This window comes from Syngnathus scovelli, chromosome 5 (assembly GCF_024217435.2).
Source record: "Syngnathus scovelli strain Florida chromosome 5, RoL_Ssco_1.2, whole genome shotgun sequence".
In the NCBI taxonomy this organism is placed as follows: domain Eukaryota; kingdom Metazoa; phylum Chordata; class Actinopteri; order Syngnathiformes; family Syngnathidae; genus Syngnathus; species Syngnathus scovelli.
Window position 1 is genome coordinate 8652501 of NC_090851.1, and position 21373 is coordinate 8673873.

Here is a 21373-nt window from a genome sequence, read left to right on the forward strand (position 1 = left end):
TTCTCCATGGTAGCATAAAGCTTCTGGGACAAATCATTCGCTACATTCGGCATTCCGGGCTTCTTCTTGTTAGCTCGACTCATGCTGCTTTTGTTTTTATTTGTCTTCTTGTTGTTTTTCTTCTTAGCATTTTTGCTGTCACTTGGGGTACCCTGAGAGCACATGAAAGAGTAGCATATAAGTAGATTCACCAAATTCACTCTAGAATAAAATATTACAACTAAGTTCGAGACTGTTGACAAACCTCTGGCGTTTCAGAAGCAGCTGTGTTCTCCTCTTTTTTTCTCTCTTCCTCCTCCTGCTCGAGCTCCTTGATACTTTCTTCCAGAACATTGGGCCAGAAGTCTCCTTCGAAATAGGGCAACTCATTGGCGCTGGTCAGACGGTCCTCAGTTGCCTGTTTGAAAATATCCTGTGTAGAAGACACAAACCATTAGTAATTTACTTCAAATGTCCGTCATACATACAAAATGGCAAATGTTGAAGCGGTGAGAAACTGGGCACGGGAACTGCCAAAAATAGCGGCGAAATCAAGTTGAAGTAATTATCTCGGAGATCTTTTACCATATCAAACTTCACTGACCCTCAGGTCCTTTGATACTAGCTTTTTAGTAGTACCCAGCGTGAACTCAAAGACCCACAGCGAGGCATCTCCAACCGTTTATCATCACAAGGTTTTCCAATGTTTATCCGTAGCTTTTCTTCTTTTCGTACTCTTTAAACCAACATAACATTTCATTTACTGTTAGGTATTTTGAGCTTAGCTCAGTACATTCTATACTGTTTGTTTTAGTATGTTAACTCTTATTATTTTATTTTGTTATGGTCATTATGTTCACCTTGTAGTCGTGCAAGATTCTTTCTCCGAAGGCCTTGTCCAGCATTTTCCGATACCAGTCCTGAAGCCTCTTAGGTTTGGGAATCTTCTGCTCGGGAGGGTGACAGTGGAAGATGTAGTCATCTCCCTCACTTGGTGGACACGCCCAAATGTGACCTTGAGCATAGCTTCACACAAGCACAGACCAAAAGGTTACACCTGAGAACCGTTTGTGATTTGAACAAAATATACGTAATCCATGTGGTGTGGTTACCCGAGTTTCTTGGCATATTCCAGATAGCCGATTAGGATCTCATGGTACACCGCTGTTCTCAAAACTCGAGGTTTGAAAAAGTGAATACTGTCAAGGTATGATATGTAGACTCGTCTGTGAGGGTAGAAAATTGGAGATTCGGATCATTCAACCCACAGAAAGCCTCAAACCACAAATGAATCATCCCATGTACAGACCTAGTGTTGGGGAACGGGCATTCAGAGCCGTACTCCTGGACATGCATGCCAAAGAAGCATACATCGACGCCATCAATCTCTTCAAAGGCAAAAAGTGCTTTGGTTCTGTAGGGAAAGGTCTCTGGCATCTCACCCGTATCCACAAACCTGAAATCGTCAAAGGAAAACAATTATTTAAAGACGTGCGATTATAGTAAAATGAAGGGCAAAAAAAGTGAATTGTGTAGTGTGTGTAGTTGTTTTGGCTCCTTTCAAACTACATAAAGGAAGTTGCCCATTTTACTTGCTGCAAACAAATTATTTTACATGAAGTGAGTCTCAAAGTGTGCTCGGTGTAGCTCCCTCCTCGGTAAATTAAAGAATCACCACCTACATAAATTTGAATGATCTTCAATGAGCAGTGATTCCATAATTTTCTGTGAGGGCTTGTAACAAATGTAGCGCAGCAAACTGCTCATTTGTACCTTGGTCGGTCGGGAGTGTTCTCACCTCGCTTTCATGCCTTGTTTAACCTCCACCGTTTTGTCAGAGCTTGCAACCACTCGCACAAACACCTCTCCAGCTTCCGGGTGGTTCTGTCTCTTCAAGAATTTATTCACACGATCCTCTATATACATTCCGAGTCGTGTTGACTGTAACCCTACGGTATATCAAACAAGGAAATTTGGGAATTTTGGAAGGAAAATTGAGATGTTCAATTTGTATCAAGGATTGTGCACGCAACTCACTCACAAGAAAAACAAAGATTCAAAGAAAATGATACCAACTTTTTGCTGAGAACTTGTTATCCTTCCGTGTTTTTCCACTCTTCTTCAAGCAGTTATCACAGATGAATCTGTTGATTGTGAATAGTTAGACAAAACAAAATAGGACGAGACATTTTCCATTACGTCGATTATGAACAGGTTGGATTTCTCACCCAGATGGCCAAATAACCTCATAGTGCAAGACACATATCTGATGCATCTTCCGTCCACAATCTTTACATTCAACAAACCTAAAGAGAAGCAAACATACAACATATTCACAATGACGACAAAATCAGCATTATGATAAAGGCTTGCGGACGTTAATTGCCTTTTAACAAATGCCACTCTTCACATACGCGTACCTGTGAAAGGATGTACTTGTTTGGAACGATGTAAGACCTTTCAAACAATAAGACTCTTATTGTTTTCTTGGGCAGCAAGATGAGGTTAGATTTATTTTTTTTATTATGAGAGGGGGATCACATTTTGAGAGTTCATCATTAGGTTTACTACAGAAGTGATGCAACTAAATTTGTACTAAAGCAATATCAGCATGAAAAAGTTTAAAGGGGTGTGTGGGTTTGTGTCTACTTACGGCTCAGGTTCCAGTACATCGTTCTTCTTTTTTTCAAACTGGTCTTTTGATATCATCCTGACAGGGAATGTACAGCAGATGAGCGAGAAAAAGTGAGCCCGACATCACAGTTCCGACACATCAAGTCTATGAGCTGCTCGTACTTTCATAATGTATGTAACTGGGCCACCTGTATGTTTGTTATTAGTCTGTTTACTTACGTCTGTGGCTGTGCAGGATCATCCCCTAATGTCACACTCTCTCCCTGAATCTCATTGAAGCACTTCTCACAAAAATGGTACCTGGATGAATGAATATGTTGCATTGAGCACATTAAGTAGAGCCGAAATTGAAATGCCACAAGTTCCTAAACGAACACCAAAACAACCTTTAGATTATGTCCACAATTACTCATGGACTTTTAAAGTTGTGTAATGGAGAACCTTTCTTTCTGCAATTAGTTAAATGAAGGATATAATCCCTGCTGCTTTCTGATCCACGCGCAGTCATTGGAGAAAATGACTGTCATTACAGGATTGATACTGCAGGGGGTGCAATGGAACGTGGCTCAAACTACCACGCAGTGTTTGGGGTGTATATAAGGGAATGAATGGAAGTTATTTGGGCGTTTTAGTGCCATTATTTGCCACTGATGTTGAAGCACTGTGAATTATTCTCGATTGTTTACCAATGTGTCGAACTTTTCTCCATGCTCTCATCACTGCAGTTGTCTGGTTTGAAAGGTAAGTGGGTAACACGGTGTAGGGTTTTCTTTTCTTTTTTTTAGGTGTGATTCAAATTGTTACAACGCAGAAATAGTATGATGGGTTACCTGTTCTGGTAACTGTAATATGTGCCTCCAGTTGGGATGGTGCAGAGCTGTTTCCCGTAACAACAGAGGGTTTGTGGGGAAAACTCAAACTGCAGAAAAAAGTGGCAAAAAAGAAAGGTGAAAAATGTTTTTTTTTTTTTTTTTTTTAACTTACACAAAATAATGCTAATCTTTGACATGTCTCATATTCAGTTTTCTTTGTAGAACATACCTTCCTCCCGCAGCAGTAACCCAGGCTTTGCATGACGGGGTCAATCTCGGCCTCAAAAACCTCGGCCAGCTTGGAGCAACACTTGTACACGCGGGATGTCTTGCGGTTGTACAGCCACGCATTGTTGAACATCAGCCAGACATCATCAACGTATTGCCATGGATCCTGGTACTGGCCTGTGTCCAGTTTGCGTTTGATTGTGGACAGATCTATTGGATTTTTAACGATGTCAAAGTAGTCCTACAGAGAGAGAAAGAGAGGACAAGTCTTGGGTTACACAGCAGATACATGCTAACTAACATGTAAGCAAAACGAGATTACACCTGCTTCTGACATGAAATTTTCCAAAACTGATAAGTGCCAGCATGCATTACAAGCGGCGGTGGCGCCTCATCAATAAATGAGGAACATTTCATCGGTCTACACTTTAATTCTTGCAATCCGATGACTCATAATCTGCCCAGAGTTGTCACACACGCATGTGTGCTCAAACATCAGTGACGCGTGTATCGAAGTCAACGCTTGATTTTACATGGATGAGGTGGCTTACATACAAGAGTTCTATCAGCATAGACACTTTGTGTTTATCACCCACGCTGCGCTCAAACATATGACGGCAGCCGAAACAGAAAGTACTCAAGGCCTCCTGGGACGGAAAACTCACAAAAGCTTGTAGGCAGTTAGCTTGGCAGGCTTTAATTACAGCGTTGCCATCTCTTTGCCTGCTTCTGAACCGCTCAACTTCGCTCTCAATAAAGTCAAGTCACAGCCTTTGCGAATAGCAAGTGCCACTTTATCAGATTGTGATTAAAATGCAAATCATTACTTGTTCAGTACTTATTCAAGGTTCCCCCGTTGCAATATTCACTATAAATTTCATTAGTTTGTACTTCAAAAGCATTCAGTAGCAATACAATTAAGATGGGGCAATACATGTTTTTTATATTATTGTTATTTCAAACACTGCGACACAAATGATGCCGCTTATTTGTGAAATTTCAAAATTCTATTTGTGCCATGTAAGCTTCTCTTTCATAAAATGCTTTTTTTTCTTTTTTCTTTTTTTTTTTATAGAACAGTTGGTTGTTTGGAATCCATTACGCTTCCACTGCTTCAACATGTAATGATAATGCAACATTACATTAAACAATGACCAAATTCCACATGATAGGCTGATTCTGAGCATCCCTAAAACACTGCATGTCAGTGGGCGTGCATTTTCACAGTTGCATGTTTATGTGTGAAGCATGTTTTCATGCGCTACCTACTGGAATACACAGGAGCATCGGGTCTACTGGCTGTCTGAAGGGCAACGACTCGGAATCCTGCCTATAGAGCGATTCCAACGTTGGCATCAGAGCCTGCCGCAACTCCTCCGGCTTGAAGACTGAAAGAAGAGAGATTTAAAAGAAAAAGAATAATAAAGTTACTTGCAAGCCCAAGGAAAAACGATAACATCTGGTGGTTGGTGAGTTTATAGGTACTGGATTTACACAAAATAATTCAATGTTTTGGTCAATTTGCAAAACTGTTTTGTTTTCTTTTTGCTCCAGAGCACAACAATCTTCATCCTTGGTTTCACCGACTGACCTTTCTTCCGAGAGGGCGAAGAGGAGGTTGTTCTGTTGGTTCCTTCCACTTCCTCTTTTTTAGGCTCTGTCTTCAGTTCCATCTTTTTCTCCTCTACTTCCATTGTCTCTTGCTTTTCCTCCGTCTCCTCCTTCTTCACCAACGAGGAACTCGAGTCTTCATCAGTCTACATAGAAGGACAACAAGTCATTAGTTTTTTTATATGCATGCACCCTTATAATGTAAAATACTCTGAGGTAAAAGAAGCATCTCAAGAATCAATTAAGAGGCTTGTGGGAAATGTAGATTACACGCACCTCCATTTTGGGTTCAATTTTGCCGCCAGCGGCCTCAAACTCAAGCTTGTCAGTGTGTGGCTCTGTTTTGACCTCCTTGACAGGCAGGTCAGCTGCAACATGCTGCGAGTGCAGGTCCGCACTAGCAGCTGAGGCCGGCGTGGGCACCCGGTTATCCAGGCTAGGCCCTGGTTGAGACAGCTGTAGGGCAAAGAAAGAAAAGTGAAGCTGTGATACACAAACCGTGGATCAACTGAGCAGTTGCATGCGTAGCTGAATGTACAGCACCCCACATGAATGTCACGGTTCCCCTAAAAAAATGCAACAATCCAGGTGTCATGGATGCTACAGAGACTGGTGAAATGCAATTATCAGACAGCGAGGTGAAGACGATGGGACGGGTTGGCACATGAGAGCGAGTTTGCAGGGGTCAGAGTGGAGGGCATGCGTAGGAGCTCAGGCTCACCGGTGTGGTGGGGGGCTGAGGCAAGGGCTGAGGCGGGGGCTGCGTCTGTGCTGATGAGGGGATCTCCACTTGTGTTTGGGGCTGAGTTGGGCAGGATGGGGTGACACCTTGGACAGACGCAAGGCCAGACAAGGTGGGAGTGGCACTACGGCTGGAGGACTGAGGGAGGGGCAGGTTAGTGCCCGCCCCAGCCGTGGAGGCGGAGGAGGTCGCAGGAGGAGGAGTTGAGTGCAAGGGGGTTTGGGAAGAGGCTAGCTGAGGGCCCAGCGAGGGACCAAGTGCATTCATGGGGAGGTTAGCACTCGGCTGCTGTTGCTGCTGGAGAAGACACACGCACGCACACACGCACGCACACAAAAGGAAGGCGGACGAGCACACAGTAAGCAGACAAACCAAGTAAACCGATCAGACAATCACCACGCCACACAGCAGCATCAGCTTTTGGCTTAGAGAACACCTTGCAATGGGAACAAATCAAATTTCATTTATGAATTAGCGATTAGTATGTTTGATTAAAGGGTAAATCCTGATGCCCAACTTCAGAATACTACAGTAAATGCAATGATTTGAAAACCAACTGTAAGTTTCAGGCATCAGCCACAACAAGGATTTACTATTGACAGCACCAAATGGCGAAATACCTGACCAGGATTCTACCTTTGGCCACAATGCGGAGTGGGATTTAAGTTGGTAAGCCGTTTTAAAGGAAAAAGGTATTTAGAAGCGGAAGTTTCATATCCAACGAGGAAGGGAAAAGGGGTGAGGCGAGAGGTGAGCGAAAGAGGGGGAGAAAGATAGACATAGAGAGGGGGAGCAAAAGAAGAGATAGTAACTGCACCAAATGATCTTACGGCGTGGTTACGGCCATTTTTTGTTGTTGTTGAAAATATCATTCGAGTACATTCTTCGATCAATCTTTCAACCGTACTCGACTGATCCCTTAAAAATAAGTGATTATGGCTTAATTAAAATTTTTTTGTGTCAAAGTTTTCTCAATTCTGTCAATCAAGTTGGGGGTATCGTGTGCATAACATAACATTATGCCCATTATATCAAATGGCTAAAACTTTCCAACTTTTTGTAGAGAGATTGTTGGAATTTGAAACGCTTGTGTACACCACTCATTTAGGCCTCACCTGAGTAACAGCAGCCTGTGCTGGTGGCTGACCCATCCCAGCTGCCAATGTGACATTCATTGCCCCTGTTGCAGAGACGGCAGTCGATCCAGGAGGGAACTGAGTCTGAGCCATAAACTGTCCCTGGCTTGCTGTCTGGCCCACCATGTTGCCACTGTTGTGACCAGTGATCATACCCTGGGCTTGAGGCATCCGGGAGGGTGACATTCCCACCTGGACAGCAAAAGCAGACGGCACTAATAAGACACTATTTTTCTTTTTTCAGGCAAAGATCATTTGCATACATAGCAGTTGAATAACAATAATGAGAGAGTGGAATGCAAAACATTATAAATGGTTTCCCAGCCCTCCTCACCGCTGGAACGGAGCTCATGTTCATTTGTTGAGGGTGGTTCATTGGAGAGGCAGCGCGAGCCCCCATCGTTGTTTGCGACATTTGAGCATTGGGCAGAGCCATGTGATTAAATTGGTTGATTCCTGTAGAATAGAGAACAATTAATACTCAGCAATCGGCACCCTGACGCAGTGTAAAAACAAGTGCGTCAATAAGTTCATTCTGAATGAACTGAATGACGGCAGTTTAACTGATTTTTTTAATTAAATGTAATGACAACAGTATGTCCAAAATATAAGACATACGTACCTTGTGAAACCTGCATGCGGTTCATGATTTGATTTGGCATGTTGGGCAGAGGATTAGGTCCATCTAAACACAATGAAAGACACACAATCAGAATACTTTTTTTTTTTTTTTTTTTAATCGGTAGCAGATGAGAACTGTCCATAGCAAAATACAGCTAAATCGGAACACTTGACATTTCATAATCTTATAATCCTGTAATATTTTTTTATACTTACTCTGTGGCCTAGGGCCCAAGGGGTTGGGCTGTGGGAGACCTGGTTGCTGGGCACCCTGGGCAGCCATGGGTGCCTGATTGATAATCTGTTTCTGTAGCCGCGAGCGCCGCTTCTCTTCCAGTTCCTTTTGGATTTTATATATTTTTTCCGCAAGGAAGTGATAGTATTCATCCTACACAGAAGGTAACATGAATATCATATCAGCCTAACTTTGGTGATTATGAGGCAGGGTTTTATAAATACATCAGTCATTGGTTAATTTGAGCACCTACCCGGCTATTTGCTGACTCGTACATGTCCCCCTCCACCTTTCTAGCATAAGCAACTAGGTTCTCCATCCGTCTGTCCTTCAATGCTGCCGGGTCAGGGGTAGGAAATATGGCTTGCACTCTGCAGTGGAACATGGGAAGTGAGAGCAATGCATCTAAACTGCATCCAAGCAACAGTCAAGGAATGCATGGTTACAGCACACCACTGAATATGACACAATATGCAGGTACTACAATTACTCCATGTAATGAATTTTGAATTCAAATGAATTAAAATTTGAGTTAATAAGTTCTGGATAGCAGCAATAGCTTTGTGCAGGGATTCAACAGTTTGAAAAACAGTTGCTCCAAAGCAGTAAATAACAGAGTTGTGTCATCAGCATAAAATTGCAAATTTGCATCAGATACAATTTGACCCAAGTTGTTTACGGATATAGATGACAAACAATAGGGGGCACAATACAGAACCCTGCAGCCCCCCACCTTCTGAACAGAAACAAAAGACTTAAAGTACCATTTCCAGTAAAGCTATACACTTACAGTTTGTGTACGAGGTGATTGCGCAAGTCCTGGGTGACATGCTCATGCCAGGCTTTCCGAGTGCCAGTGGAGGAGATGGGTGCTGCTGTGGGTAGGTTGCCCAATGAGCCTACACCTGAACCATCTGACAACAGCTGACTAAAGGTGGAAGAAACCAGGTGAAAAATAACATATAATACATATTTCAAGTGTTAAAATCATGAAAATGTCAAGCTGCAGACAAGAAAAACTATACTGACTTGTTAGTGTTGAGTGTGTTGGGTAGAGAATCAGTATGCAGATTGGACTGTTCTGAAGACGTCACACCCATTGCAGCACCTGTAAGGGCCATCTGGTTACCTGCAACGACACAATGTTTTTAGCACTCTCAGTCAGCACAGCTGGAAAAAAATTGTCAGAAGCTAATCGTAACAAAACAACCGGGTTAGACATTACCAAGTGCATTGATGGATCGCATCTGTTGAGGAAGCTGGGCCTGAACATTCTGTGCACCTGTAGGCTGCCCTGGACCTGAGACCTGCTGGGACTGGGCCTGCCCAGTGGCTTGGCTACCATAAGGCAGCCCAAGTGCTGCGTAAGCTCTCTGCATGGAGCTGGGGTCAATGGGGGTTGAGGTATTGATGGTAGGGGCACTCGACTGGCCCACACCAACCGTAGACATGGAATTTTGGAGACTTGTATTGGGGGAACTCAGCATGGCTAAAGAAAAGTGTCAAAGAAGCGTTCAGTTAATAATTGTACTTTGCATATGGACATTTTGAATGACAGTGAATACAACAAGTCTACAAATACATTAAATGCAAGCGTTTTGTGATACACGTAAAATATAAGACCAAAATACATTGCAGTATTTTAAACATCTTCCACCATTAATGTCATTGCACACCCTAAGACTAAATGTGTGTTCAGAATTAACCAGTCGCATTTAATTTCTTTCATTTTTAATTTTGTTACCTTTCGTTTTACAAAAAAAATGGATGGTCAAATGATCTGAGCACTTGTAAGAAAAGAAAGCAGGATTTTTTTGAGCTGTTGAGGAAAACTAAATGTGGTACATATATGTTTATGGGCAGGTTCCAATCCAAATATTGTTAATATGCAAAGAGCCTATTGCTTGTACTTACGCTGCTGTGTGCGCTTGTCACTAGCGTTCTTCAGCGGCAGGCAGACCGGACAGTCATGCCGTGTGCAATTCTTCCAGTGGGAGATTATTTGTCTGGACGATGCACAGTGAGCCACTGCGATAAGAAACAAAGGAGCAGGGTCCATACTCAAATAATGATGAACATATTCAAACTATAAATATATTGAAAACTCTTTGGGGACAGTAACAAGGTAAACGACCATTAAAGCAAAAAGTATAGTCAATTGGAGTCAGGGGGACTACATTTAAGACGAAAAACATTGAATGAAAACTAAACACACCAGTAAAACGCATTGGGATATGGAGTCAAGAAGCCAGCGATGAGCTGCAAAACTGCTTTGAAACTACCGACTGGAGTATGCTTTGTGATCCACATGGGAACAACACTGACAACCTCACGGAATGGATAGCTGCCTCATTTTCTCTGAGGACTCTATCCCTTGAACCAGGAAATGTTTGCTGCTTCCCCAACAACAAACCCAAAACCACCAGTGAAAAAGAAATACATCTACATAAAACCACGGGACCTGATCGCAGCCAGTTGGGGACTTTAAAAAGGCTGGGACCACTGCTGGACCTCTCATCCTCACGGACAGATTGCGCAACAGCACAAGGACTCGGGAGTACACGTGTACAACAGACTGGATTCGGCACCATCATGGATGCTGTTTACAAGAAAGTGCATGTGCACCGGGCACAACGCAAACGTGAACCCCTTGTTGTAAGCGTTGGTAAAATAACAAAAACTGCTTAAAATACATTGCCAGTCTTATATACTCCAAACGTACCCTGGCATGACTTCCCAGCTTGGCAGTGGGTCATGTGGTTGAGGACGTTCTTCATGGTGCGACAGTGAGGTAGGGCACAGGCCCGCACCTCCCCATTGGCCTGCTCCCTTCGCTGGCACTTGTGTGCATGGAGCAGCAGGACCAGCTGCTGCTGGATCAGCTTGCGCTTCTCTGGGTCGGCTGTTGGACCCGCTGAAGGCACTGCCACACCTCCGCCGCCGGCCAGTGGCAACATGGCTGCCTGTAGCTGTGGCTGCTGCATAGGTGGAAAGGACAAGTCAGGCAAATTATTTCATATTGTCACACAACCACAAATCCCAAACTTAAAAGACATGCAATTAGATTTTGTAGTTCAGCAGTTTTGGGCCGTCACACCATAATGCTTAGATACAATGTCGCCACAGTTATTTTGGAAAAAGTACTTTCACTGATTGTTGGATTTTAAAAGCAAGTTACTTCACTGTGTGAATTAAGAATTAATAGTCATATTTTTTATAGTGAAGATGAATTTCCACCCTATTTTTTGGCAACCACAACATCAGCCATCTCACTTAATGGGCATGTGGACTAACCAATAGAATAGATTTATGATAAAAAATAAAATACCCAAGTGTGACTTAAAAAGCCCCCCCCTGGCATCAGGTATATGCTTAATAATTTTAATAATATGTTTGTATATATGTACTCGTCACTAAAACAGTCAATTTTACAACATGAAATGAAACTACATGGCAATGCACCCAACAATCAATTATTTCTCCCACCCCTTGTTTCTAGAAACGTAATGGCATGATAGGTGACAAGCACTGACCATGTTTGGCACACTGTTGACAGCTGCCCCCTTGAGTTCATTTGGGAAAGGTGGTAGATTGTTGGCAAGGGCCGACTTGTTCTGGAGCTGCTGCTGAGGGTTGAGCTGCTGGCCAGGGCCTGCAGCAGCCTGTCCATAGGCCTGAGCCACAAATGGACCCCCATTGCTACCCAGGCCAATCTGAAAAGACATCAAATATAAGACATCATTAAGACTCATTTCGCAGCAATAACTTCACAAGCAGCAACAATGACCCTGAATGTCCCACTGTTTCACGTCTCGTACTGATTCTGAGTGACATTAACAAAGGCTGAGTAAAATACAAATGATACAATTTAATCCAATTGAGGTGTAGATATGGGGCATTTGCATTCCGTTATGCCATTCGGATTCATTCCAATCGAAATACATGGCTCAATCTAAACCCAGCTAGTGTGTCTTCATACGAAAAACGAAAAAGTTGAGTGGGCAGTCTGTAATGCCTAAATGCACCAGGGCCGGTTGCGCCATTCTTTTGTGAATGCGAGCGCTCCAGGAAAGCGACTCAAAAATGTGCACACACGGTCCTTTACAAGAAGCTACTCTGCTAGTGGCAACGTACACATCCAGACTTGGATATTTATTTATATGTGAAGGATTGAACCTGATGCGTGTCGTAGTCTGGCTATTGCCTTCCGTGTGACGGCGATAGGCGCCGCGTGCCAGCCCCCTGGCGGATAGTTGGAGCGCTTTCATTGTATTCGATTTGGAAATTACGGTCTCACTTTATTTCAGCTCAAATACACAATATGATACCGGTACTTAGTACAACACTAACTGCAGCCTGACATTCAAATCGCCTGTCTTGTCATATTTTTATTTGGGGTGGGCGAGTATTGATATCAGGCCGATACGCGGACGTATTTCAACAAATCGGCACGACAGCTGATACCAGTATTAGAAGCCCTTTTGTGGCTGCTTTAGGATTGGGAACCAAAGGCATACATGTTTGACAGATGCCCATAATGATGCCATATCTGCATATGCATAGAGATAGAAAAATATTGCCATTAAATTCATTTGAATGAGAAATGCTATATTTGTGATATACAGCGATCCCTCGTTTTCGCGAGAGATGTGTTCCAGAACCACCGCAAAAAACGAAAATCCGCAAAGTAGAAACAGTATATGCATTATTTACAAATGTAACTACCAATGTATTGAAAATTCCAACACAGTGTTTCTTGTTGGCCGATAGAGGCCTTGGGTGTATTGTAAGTCAATTAAAAATATGATTCGTCTTGGCCAACAATGCAAAGTGTTCAACTTCAGAATTACTACAATACACTAACCCAGGGAACATCATACATAGCGAAACCAAAGTGAGTCACCGTTGTGGCATGAATCTCCAGTTGCATTGTGGTCCAATACATATTAAAGCTTTTTAAACCCTCCCCAATACTTTTACGCGACATAAACCTTTCTTATTTCCTTAATAACCATTCTCACACTGTTCTGTGCATGTATTGTACCTTTACAGTAAATAAAGGAACAAACGTGATATTGTCACGTGTCCTTCTGCACCGGTTGGTGCGCGTGGCTGGCTGCCGCCTCCTGCGCTTGAACTCAGTCACATTCGCAGTGACGCACAGTGCTCAGAGGCACTCCCCACGCGATCAGGGCTCATTCCCGTTGTACCGAATCCTGGACGGCAGTGCTTTTTTCCTACCTGCGCGGCAGCCAGCCACGCACCCCGCACTTGTCCTCAGTGAAGCAAATTGCTCAGAGGCACGCCCCGCGCTATCGCCATGTATTTCAACGCCATTCTCCCGTCATTTATAAACCCGTGAAGTAGCGCATTCGCAAAAGGTGACGCGTGAATTGGCTGTATAGGTCTTTCTTTAAAAGGATTCGTTGTTGTTTTGGGGGAAATTTTAAATATCAAAAGGTACATGTGGAATCGGTTAGGGCTGTGCAATATATCGAAAAAATATCGATATCGCGATATTGGCCCATGTAATATGCATATTGCAAAGTTTAGATGGAACTGTATGCTTTTATCTGAATTTGACCTCAGGCGCAAACTTAAATGTGCATTGCGATCCAATAGTTGAACATTAATTACAGTAATTACAATTAATTAGTTACAGATACATTGAGCTGTCTTATTTTCCCACGTTGAAAAAATTATCATTCCTTCATTAGATGATAAAATATAATTTCTTTAGGTACATGTTAAATATCGCAATAATATAGGTAGCGCTTGATTCAACGACAATATTGCATATCATTCAGCCCTAGTGTCGGTAACGTGGCATCGGTTACTATTCAAGATTTGAGCCCTCGTACTGGGATCAGTCTGAGAAAAGTTGTATCGAACATCCCTGATTTTGATTGAAAACCCTTTCTTTAGGTCCACTGGCATGAACGTGTGAAATATTGCTTCTCAAAATTAGAACGCAAAACTAGACTTTCAAAACTGCTGTTATTTTATGCCTTGCAAATTGCACTACGGACCATGACATTATGAATGTTGTCAGGTGTTAAAGCTTTTATGCGTGTGAAATGCATGCTAGGTTAACGTCAACCTTGGATGAACTCTATAGAAAAAGTCTTATCACAGCCAGAAAGTCACTCAAAAGCTTGTGAAGTGGGAAGGGGTGCAACTTACCTTATTCATGTTGCTTGCTTGCTGTGCTGCATGTGCAGCCATCTGCTGTCCTCCCTGGGTAAGAGTGTCTGCCAAAGCACTGCTTGCTCCCGATGCAGCTCCTTGCATGGATTGTCCCTGGTACTGCATGCCAACCACCCCTGCTCCTCGCCCTCTTCCAGCACCAGGCCCAAGTCCCCCATTCATGACCTGCCCAGGTTGGGGCTGCCCACTCTGCGTCAACAGCCCGGAATGACCCTGGCTATTATTCATCAAGGCTTGATTGAAGCCTGGGCTGTTCAGACTCATTGTTGAAGCATTGTTGTTCTGCCCTGCTACTCCGGTTGGTGTTCCTGCTTTCTGGGCTTGAGGCGATGGGTGATTGTTGGGAGAACCTTGGCCAAGGGGGCTCTTACCCATAGGTGTGCCAAGCTGAGGCCCCATGCTTCCAGGTTGAGGGCTCAATCCTACACCCGTCATCGTGGAGGTGCTACCAGCTCGTAGAAGCTCGGAGAGTTGCTTGTGTTTTGCAGCTGCATCTGGGACCGTAGTAGTGCCGCCAGGCCCACCAGAGCCAGGTGCTGTTCCACCATTTGTAGGCATCCCACCCATAAGGCTCAAGTCTCCACCATTGGGGATTAACTCATCTGGAAGGTCATTTTCAAGATCGTCCCAAGACAGTGATCCAAGATCTTGAATTGAAAAGGAAAGAGAATACTTTATTATCTTAATCTGCATTCTTCAGTTGAATAATTGGATAAAATACATACACTCTTAAATGCTAAATAATCAATATAAAATTCTTCTGAATCTGTAAATATTATGCAGTTTTAAAACATCTACTTCTTAGAACTAGGAAACCACAATCCAACATGTCCAGGGAGAACCTGTGATTTGTTAAATGTAGGATGCATATTTTGACTCCTACTACCTATTTATACTCCCTGCACCTCAAGTAGACTTGAAAATAAATGATGGTGGATTTATAGTCCTCATTATAAATATGACACCCCCATAGGGCCTGTGCTCACAACATAATCATTCCATAAATGTGATTGCAAATGAGATATTTCAATGTGTTCACACACAAAATATATTTTTCTAGTCTTCCTGATTGTGGACGAAGCTTGTTTTAGGCTTAAAGGGACTATCAGTTGTTTTGCTCACTCGTATGTCTCAGTCCCTCCTTTGAAAGCAGCAGACACATTGATGGCCAGCAACACCATTCATTTCTGAACAGAGATACACACACACTCCAAGCTTGCCTGCAGGCTCTTTGGCTGTGCACCAAAAATGCAAAGCAATGTTTTGGTTGGGTAGCACATCATGCAGGGGGACAGAAGTCTCAGGAGAAGCCACAAGGAAACTGTTATGTTTGTTCGTTTTGACTGACTTCCAACGCAACTGTGCACGTCATGATCACGCAGAGATATGACGCGACAAAATTCTCCACTCACAAAATTTGCTGTTGCTGTACTTAACAGGTGAAGCGCATAATACCTAGTCACTCACTCCAATCGATCGGTTACAACGGAACAAATGGCATGGTTTGAAACAAAATATCTACCAATAAGAATTGGATGGCCAGCGATTGGCTGGCGACCATACAGTTACGCTGAAGAGATTAAATTTATACCGTAATATACATTTTAGGCCATATCGTTCAGCCTTCACTTAATTTAGAGAGCGACAATGTCCACGTTTACATGGACCCCCATTCTGATCAAGATTTTGTTCCAGACAAGGTGGTTGTTGATGTCAATTGATGATTCAATCGGTGAGCATGAGAAAACATACTGTGCACATTTGTGACGTCAGTATACAAGTTTTTGTTATTCCCGAAAGCTGCTGTCCGTCTCAGTTCATCATCATACAACTAGCCTCGGGTCTTAAAAATCAACATTAGCAAACAAACTTAACTTGACGCAACAGCGTAAACAAGAAGAATATCCGTAAAAATTGCAGTCAGAAATGCTTCAATAATTTCACCATTTAAAAAAAAAAAAAAAAAAAAATTTCTTCCCTCAACCACAGGTGCCAAATTAACTTAATATTTTTTTGGTATGAGGTGAATGTGAAAATACAAAATGCCAGTGTGGCTCAGGTTATATAGAGTGGTACCTCTACTTACGACACCTATACTTACAAACTTTTCGAGATACGAACCGGAGCCTCGCTATTTTTCCGCATCTACTTACAAACCAATTTTTGACTTCCGAACCAACGCATCAGCCCCCCCAACACACACGCGCGCACAAAAAGTACTATAGCTTAGTCTCCTAAAACTATCGGTATGAAACGCGAACTCATAAAAGAGCATGACGAATGCATGCGTATCTCCGAGCTCGCGGCGGAGTATGGCCGGTGTTGTGTCAAAGTAGGTATCCCCTGCTGCAAGAGCGTGCACACATTGAGTGAAAGGCAAAAGCAGTTGCCGAGCGGCAGACAGTACCAGCTTGTTTTCAATAAAAACATGAAGAACACACTTTTGTATTTGTCAATGTTCATCTTTAGAAGCAAGGTTCTCTTTTCCACTTTTTTTTTTTTAGGTTCTCACTCGCGTTCTGCACGAGGTGCATTCAATGTCCACACATTCGAAAAACTCATTAATTGCACCAAAAAGCAATGAGGAGTATGTGAGCACATTGCAAAGACTGGTTGGTACGTGGAAGTATACAATAATTGATTGGCATGAGCTTTTCTGTGTCTTCTCAGGGGTATTTTTAGCAAGTATAGAAAATTAGAACAGGTTGCCCCCTCCCCAAGCAAAGCTAGGAGGTCAAAAATAAAGTAGAATTTATTTTTTGTTAAAAGGTTTGAAAAAGCTAAAATAAAACTGTTGTTTTGGTTTTCTGTGAGTTTTACACAGAGTAATAGGGCAAAAAGTGTGTCTTTTGGGATTGTCTGGCACGCATTATTTGCTTTTACATTGATTCCGATAGGAAACGTTACTTCTACTTGCAAACTTTTCTACTTACAAACCCAACCGTGGAACTAATTAAGTTCATAAGTAGAGGTCCCAATGCAATTGTTTTAAATCAGTCCACTAATAGCAAAAATGTGAGTATAATTGACAGCAAGTGAAATGCATACTTCTTCAAAGAAAGCTGATAAATGTGTTTTCCCAAAAAACAGTGAATTGGGGTGCATGCAACCCTCAAATGAATAAAAAAAATTGAAGGCATAAAATTGTTACACTTGTTCACTCCATAGCTAGTGAATTGGAGACAAGGCAAACAGTGCAGTTGCCCTCTTTTTGAATGGCACCTCTCTTGCTTTGTGGAGAAGACCATGAGGGTGTGTGTGGAGACAAAATAATCTTTTGGATGTACTTAATTCGAACACATGCATCACTGGCACATGATCAATCGGTGTTAAATTAACATGTTATTTGATTATTTATATACCAGGCTGCAGAAACAAAGTGTTTAGTATTTTCTTGTTGTGTTGGCGTTGAGGGGTTGTAATGAGCAAGTACATTACAAGCAATCGATAATTCTGTGTGCTCGTCACGCTTTACTGGTGTTTATATGGTTAGCTAGAAAACACCTTGTTATTCAGATATTCACCTGAAAATTATATTTAATAATTCAGTAATCTGATTTAAAAAAAACATTTTGCATGGTTAAAGGTAGAGGAAAAAAAACATTTCCACTTGATGAACGGCCAAATGGTTTTAATTTTTGGATAATCGACATTTTTCACTTGAATTTGAACTGTGCTTAGCAGCACTTCTCTAAAAATGTTTCGATTTTAGACAAACCTCTCCCGATACACGCAAAGAGGTTTTTGTTGAATCAATGTAATTTTATTTTGTCCAGTGGTTGCACAAAACAAATTCTTCTGAATCAAGATAGTAGATATGTAGTCTCGTTTAAAAGTAGCTATAGATATAGTCCACTTTAAAATGTATCTCATTGATTTTATTTTGTGACAAAATAAAATTTCATAACTTCAACACGCCACTTTTTTCCAAGTGTAGTCCATGGGATGAAATTATATCACAACAACACTTTTTAATTATGTTTGAGTGAACTGAACAAATTCTTCTGAATCAAGATAGTAGATATGTAGTCTCGTTTAAAAGTAGCTATAGATATAGTCCACTTTAAAATGTATCTCATTGATTTTATTTTGTGACAAAATAAAATTTCATAACTTCAACACGCCACTTTTTTCCAAGTGTAGTCCATGGGATGAAATTATATCACAACAACACTTTTTAATTATGTTTGAGTGAACTGTTTAATTTGTCACAATTTTGAAGCCTTATTGTACATGCTTGGAGATTTTCTTTTAACCATTCAAACTTGACAGGCTTGTGAGCAGCACTCTTCATTGTGATGGATCAAATTTAGAAGAGTTTTATTTCGACTTTGCAGGACTATAAATGCCCCTTTAGTAAAAGACAATGTACATAACGAGGTGGTGTGCCACAAGGTTTTACTTTCTCATGTAAAATGTTAATGGTTGTTCGTCTAAGTGCCCTGCGAGTGGCTGCTGACCAGTTCAGGGTGTACCTCGCCTACCGCCCAACGACTGCTGGGATAGGCTGCAGCATCCCCACGACCCTCATGAGGTTTAGCGGTTTGGATGATGAATGAATGAATAGAAGTGCATTTTTGCCGAGGCTCAATTAAGGTTGGGAAACTGATTTAAGAAGCGTATAGAGTAGTTAAACGTGATTCACTGTTATCAGTTTATTAACGCTGAATTCTTCTACATAACATTGGAAATTATGATTTTTTTTTAACCAGGATAAACACACACCTTTTATTTTGCTCCCATTTATTAGCTTAACTCGAAGACCCACAAAAGACATGCTTGTCACCCAAAAAAAAAAAAAAAAAAAAACCAGCAACGTTTTAAAATGGCCCAATATGGGCGTCTTAACTTAAGGCACACCTGTGCAATAAATGTGGATGGCCACGGATAACCACAAAACAGCCAAACTTATCTTGGAAAAGGAGATCCAAACAGATTTTGAAAACATTATTTAAGAGATATACGCATTTTGTGCACATAGAAACTGTTCAAATGTTTCAGTTGGTAAAAACCGAATAAACACGTGTTGCATTTCTGTATCTATTTTTCTGTTCGGAGTATAAATGCTCAGAGCTGCGAAACAACACTAGCGTGTAAACTGAAAATGGTTATGCATGGACAACACCCATACTAAGTAAACATCTGCAATTAAACTGTCGCCAGGTATTCATTCGGAAATACTGTGAGTGTTACTTACTACGAAGCATTCCAGTACACATGCACGGCCTGTCAACATTTAACCCAAACCGCAAGCGTGTTGACAAATGTGATCAAAAAGGTGCTCATACCAAACACTATAACGGTCATGGCATTTAAACAGGAACATTTGCGGGGCCTTTACCTGGTCCATCAGACGCCGATAGGGCAGGTGAACTCAGTTTCGGCCGCTTGGAGCTCGGAGGTCCGACGTCCAGCAGGTTTTCAGCCATGGTTACCTTCTCCCACTGGTCAGTTTCGACAAGAACCGCAATTATTGTGTGACAGGCTCGTTGATCGCTCAAGCCCAAAGCTTTCCGGCTAGCACATTAGCGAGGTGACAGCCTGCTAACGTTAGCTAACCGACTAACAGCTAGCTTGGACGCCAGCTATCAGCTAAGTTAAAAGCTAGCGTTAGTTAGCTCCTCCGTGCTGTGTCTTCAAAAGAGATGCAATAGCGCCCCGCTCCGCCACCGCCATTCACCCCATGATAATCCAACACCCAACACCCACATTATTAGCATTAAATAACCCCAATTAAAAGATTCCCCATGAAAAGATCGAACTTGAAGACGTCAATCCAATGAATTCAGGTGAACTGCTGCATTCCGATGAAAAGGTCGTAAATTCTAAATGTTAAAAGTACCCATTTTGCGTGACGTCAAAATTTCTTCATGCAACAAAAAAAAAGCTAGACGCTCCACAAAAATGCACGGGTGCACAAAAATGGGCGGATTTTGCAATTCACTTCGAAAGCCAAGGTCCGATGCCAGCTTGCGAACGGTAAACAATGCTGCTCCCGAACGGCGACAGGGCTCAATCGCCGCACTCTGAAATCGGATATACCGAGCGTTTCTGTCCGACGACCACCGATCCAATTTCTCCTTTTTTTCTGCACAAAATGTCTCCGAGTCGATGTTAAGATTTCATTTTCGGGGGGAGGATGCTGTCATACCGCGGAAAGCATGCTCGATTTCAACGTTAAACCCAGTGTTGGACCGAAATCCCTATTCCGAGCCACAACAAGATGGCGGCTGTTGATTCCTTCGATACAAAAAAGTTTTTTTTCTTTTCCAGATCGGCTGTGAGGGGGAGGGGCCGCGCAATCACGCCCTACGTGAGAACACCGGCCCGACCACGGGCGGCGCTATAGGACTGTCGAAAAATACATGCAAGTCATTACCTGGTGGATCCTTAATTGGTCGAAAAGAATCCAAAACGCTGGGGCTCAACTCTTTACACGCATTTAGTATTTTTGCACAAAAGGTTCGGGCTATTCGGCTTTCAGGTGAAATTGCAGAATGAAACTAAATACATTATGTTTCTATGAGGACTTGATTTGACCTCTAAACTTTTGAACTTACATGTCTTTTCAATCTACGTTTTGCATGACCAAATTCACAACAGGCTTTGTATTCAGTACAAGAACCAATAAAAGTTGTGATTTAATTAAAAGTGGTATTTAAACAGTTTTCTTTATAAAGCATTATGACACTAGACCAAGACACCTAACAATTAATCAACAAATCAGATTTGTAATTGCCAGGTATCGTTGACATCACCACATCATTGTGTTTTCTTTGGAAAATGGCCACAGTTTGCAACAGAAAAAGCAACTGGGAGAGTCACCGAAGGGTGGGACATCCTTAAAAAGTTTCATACGTTAAACATCTGCTGTGAATTTTGACATTCAACTCGACATTAAGATGACCAAAGTATGAAGGTACTGAAGCATTGAACTCTTGGTCATCTGCATTCAAATGTGCAAAGGTCACATAAAGTTTACTTGTAAGGATTATTGTGCATGTTTGGTTCATCCTGAATTTACACCTGGGAAGCTTAATATCCTGCATTTTTGGGGTTTTTTTTTAGGATCATGTGGTTAATATTTGTAGCCATAGTACCTACCCATGCTTACAAAATCAAAGTTCTTTTCACCTTAAGAAACTGATGATGAACCTGACAACTCCAT

The 21373-nt window shown here is 42.0% G+C and overlaps 1 protein-coding gene across 3 annotated transcripts in view; it reads right to left on the reverse strand.

Annotated features, from left to right (window-relative positions):
* The window catches only part of crebbpa (CREB binding protein a), a 24921-nt gene extending 4449 nt beyond the window's left edge, over positions 1-20472 (reverse strand). The window contains exons 1-29 of one of the 3 annotated variants that reach the window (XM_049721128.2): positions 19547-20472; positions 14182-14852; positions 11532-11711; positions 10721-10976; positions 9913-10026; positions 9224-9487; positions 9028-9127; positions 8789-8926; positions 8252-8369; positions 7980-8151; positions 7765-7827; positions 7477-7598; positions 7122-7334; positions 5986-6300; positions 5541-5720; positions 5245-5410; positions 4923-5041; positions 3655-3894; positions 3444-3532; positions 2833-2913; positions 2633-2689; positions 2208-2285; positions 2056-2123; positions 1778-1928; positions 1289-1435; positions 1092-1205; positions 840-1005; positions 245-412; positions 1-152 (exon numbers count right to left, since the gene is read on the reverse strand). The exon at positions 1-152 is cut by the window's left edge and continues 10 nt beyond it. In XM_049721128.2, coding sequence (XP_049577085.1) covers positions 1-152; positions 245-412; positions 840-1005; positions 1092-1205; positions 1289-1435; positions 1778-1928; positions 2056-2123; positions 2208-2285; positions 2633-2689; positions 2833-2913; positions 3444-3532; positions 3655-3894; positions 4923-5041; positions 5245-5410; positions 5541-5720; positions 5986-6300; positions 7122-7334; positions 7477-7598; positions 7765-7827; positions 7980-8151; positions 8252-8369; positions 8789-8926; positions 9028-9127; positions 9224-9487; positions 9913-10026; positions 10721-10976; positions 11532-11711; positions 14182-14852; positions 19547-19634 — 4790 coding nt within the window. In that variant the 5' untranslated portion in view covers positions 19635-20472. Of the gene's footprint in view, positions 153-244; positions 413-839; positions 1006-1091; positions 1206-1288; positions 1436-1777; positions 1929-2055; positions 2124-2207; positions 2286-2632; positions 2690-2832; positions 2914-3443; positions 3533-3654; positions 3895-4922; positions 5042-5244; positions 5411-5540; positions 5721-5985; positions 6304-7121; positions 7335-7476; positions 7599-7764; positions 7828-7979; positions 8152-8251; positions 8370-8788; positions 8927-9027; positions 9128-9223; positions 9488-9912; positions 10027-10720; positions 10977-11531; positions 11712-14181; positions 14853-19546 lie in introns of all 3 variants that reach the window. The other 2 variants (XM_049721127.2, XM_049721129.2) reach the window with 2 other exon arrangements.
* Between the last annotated feature and the right edge of the window lie 901 nt (positions 20473-21373).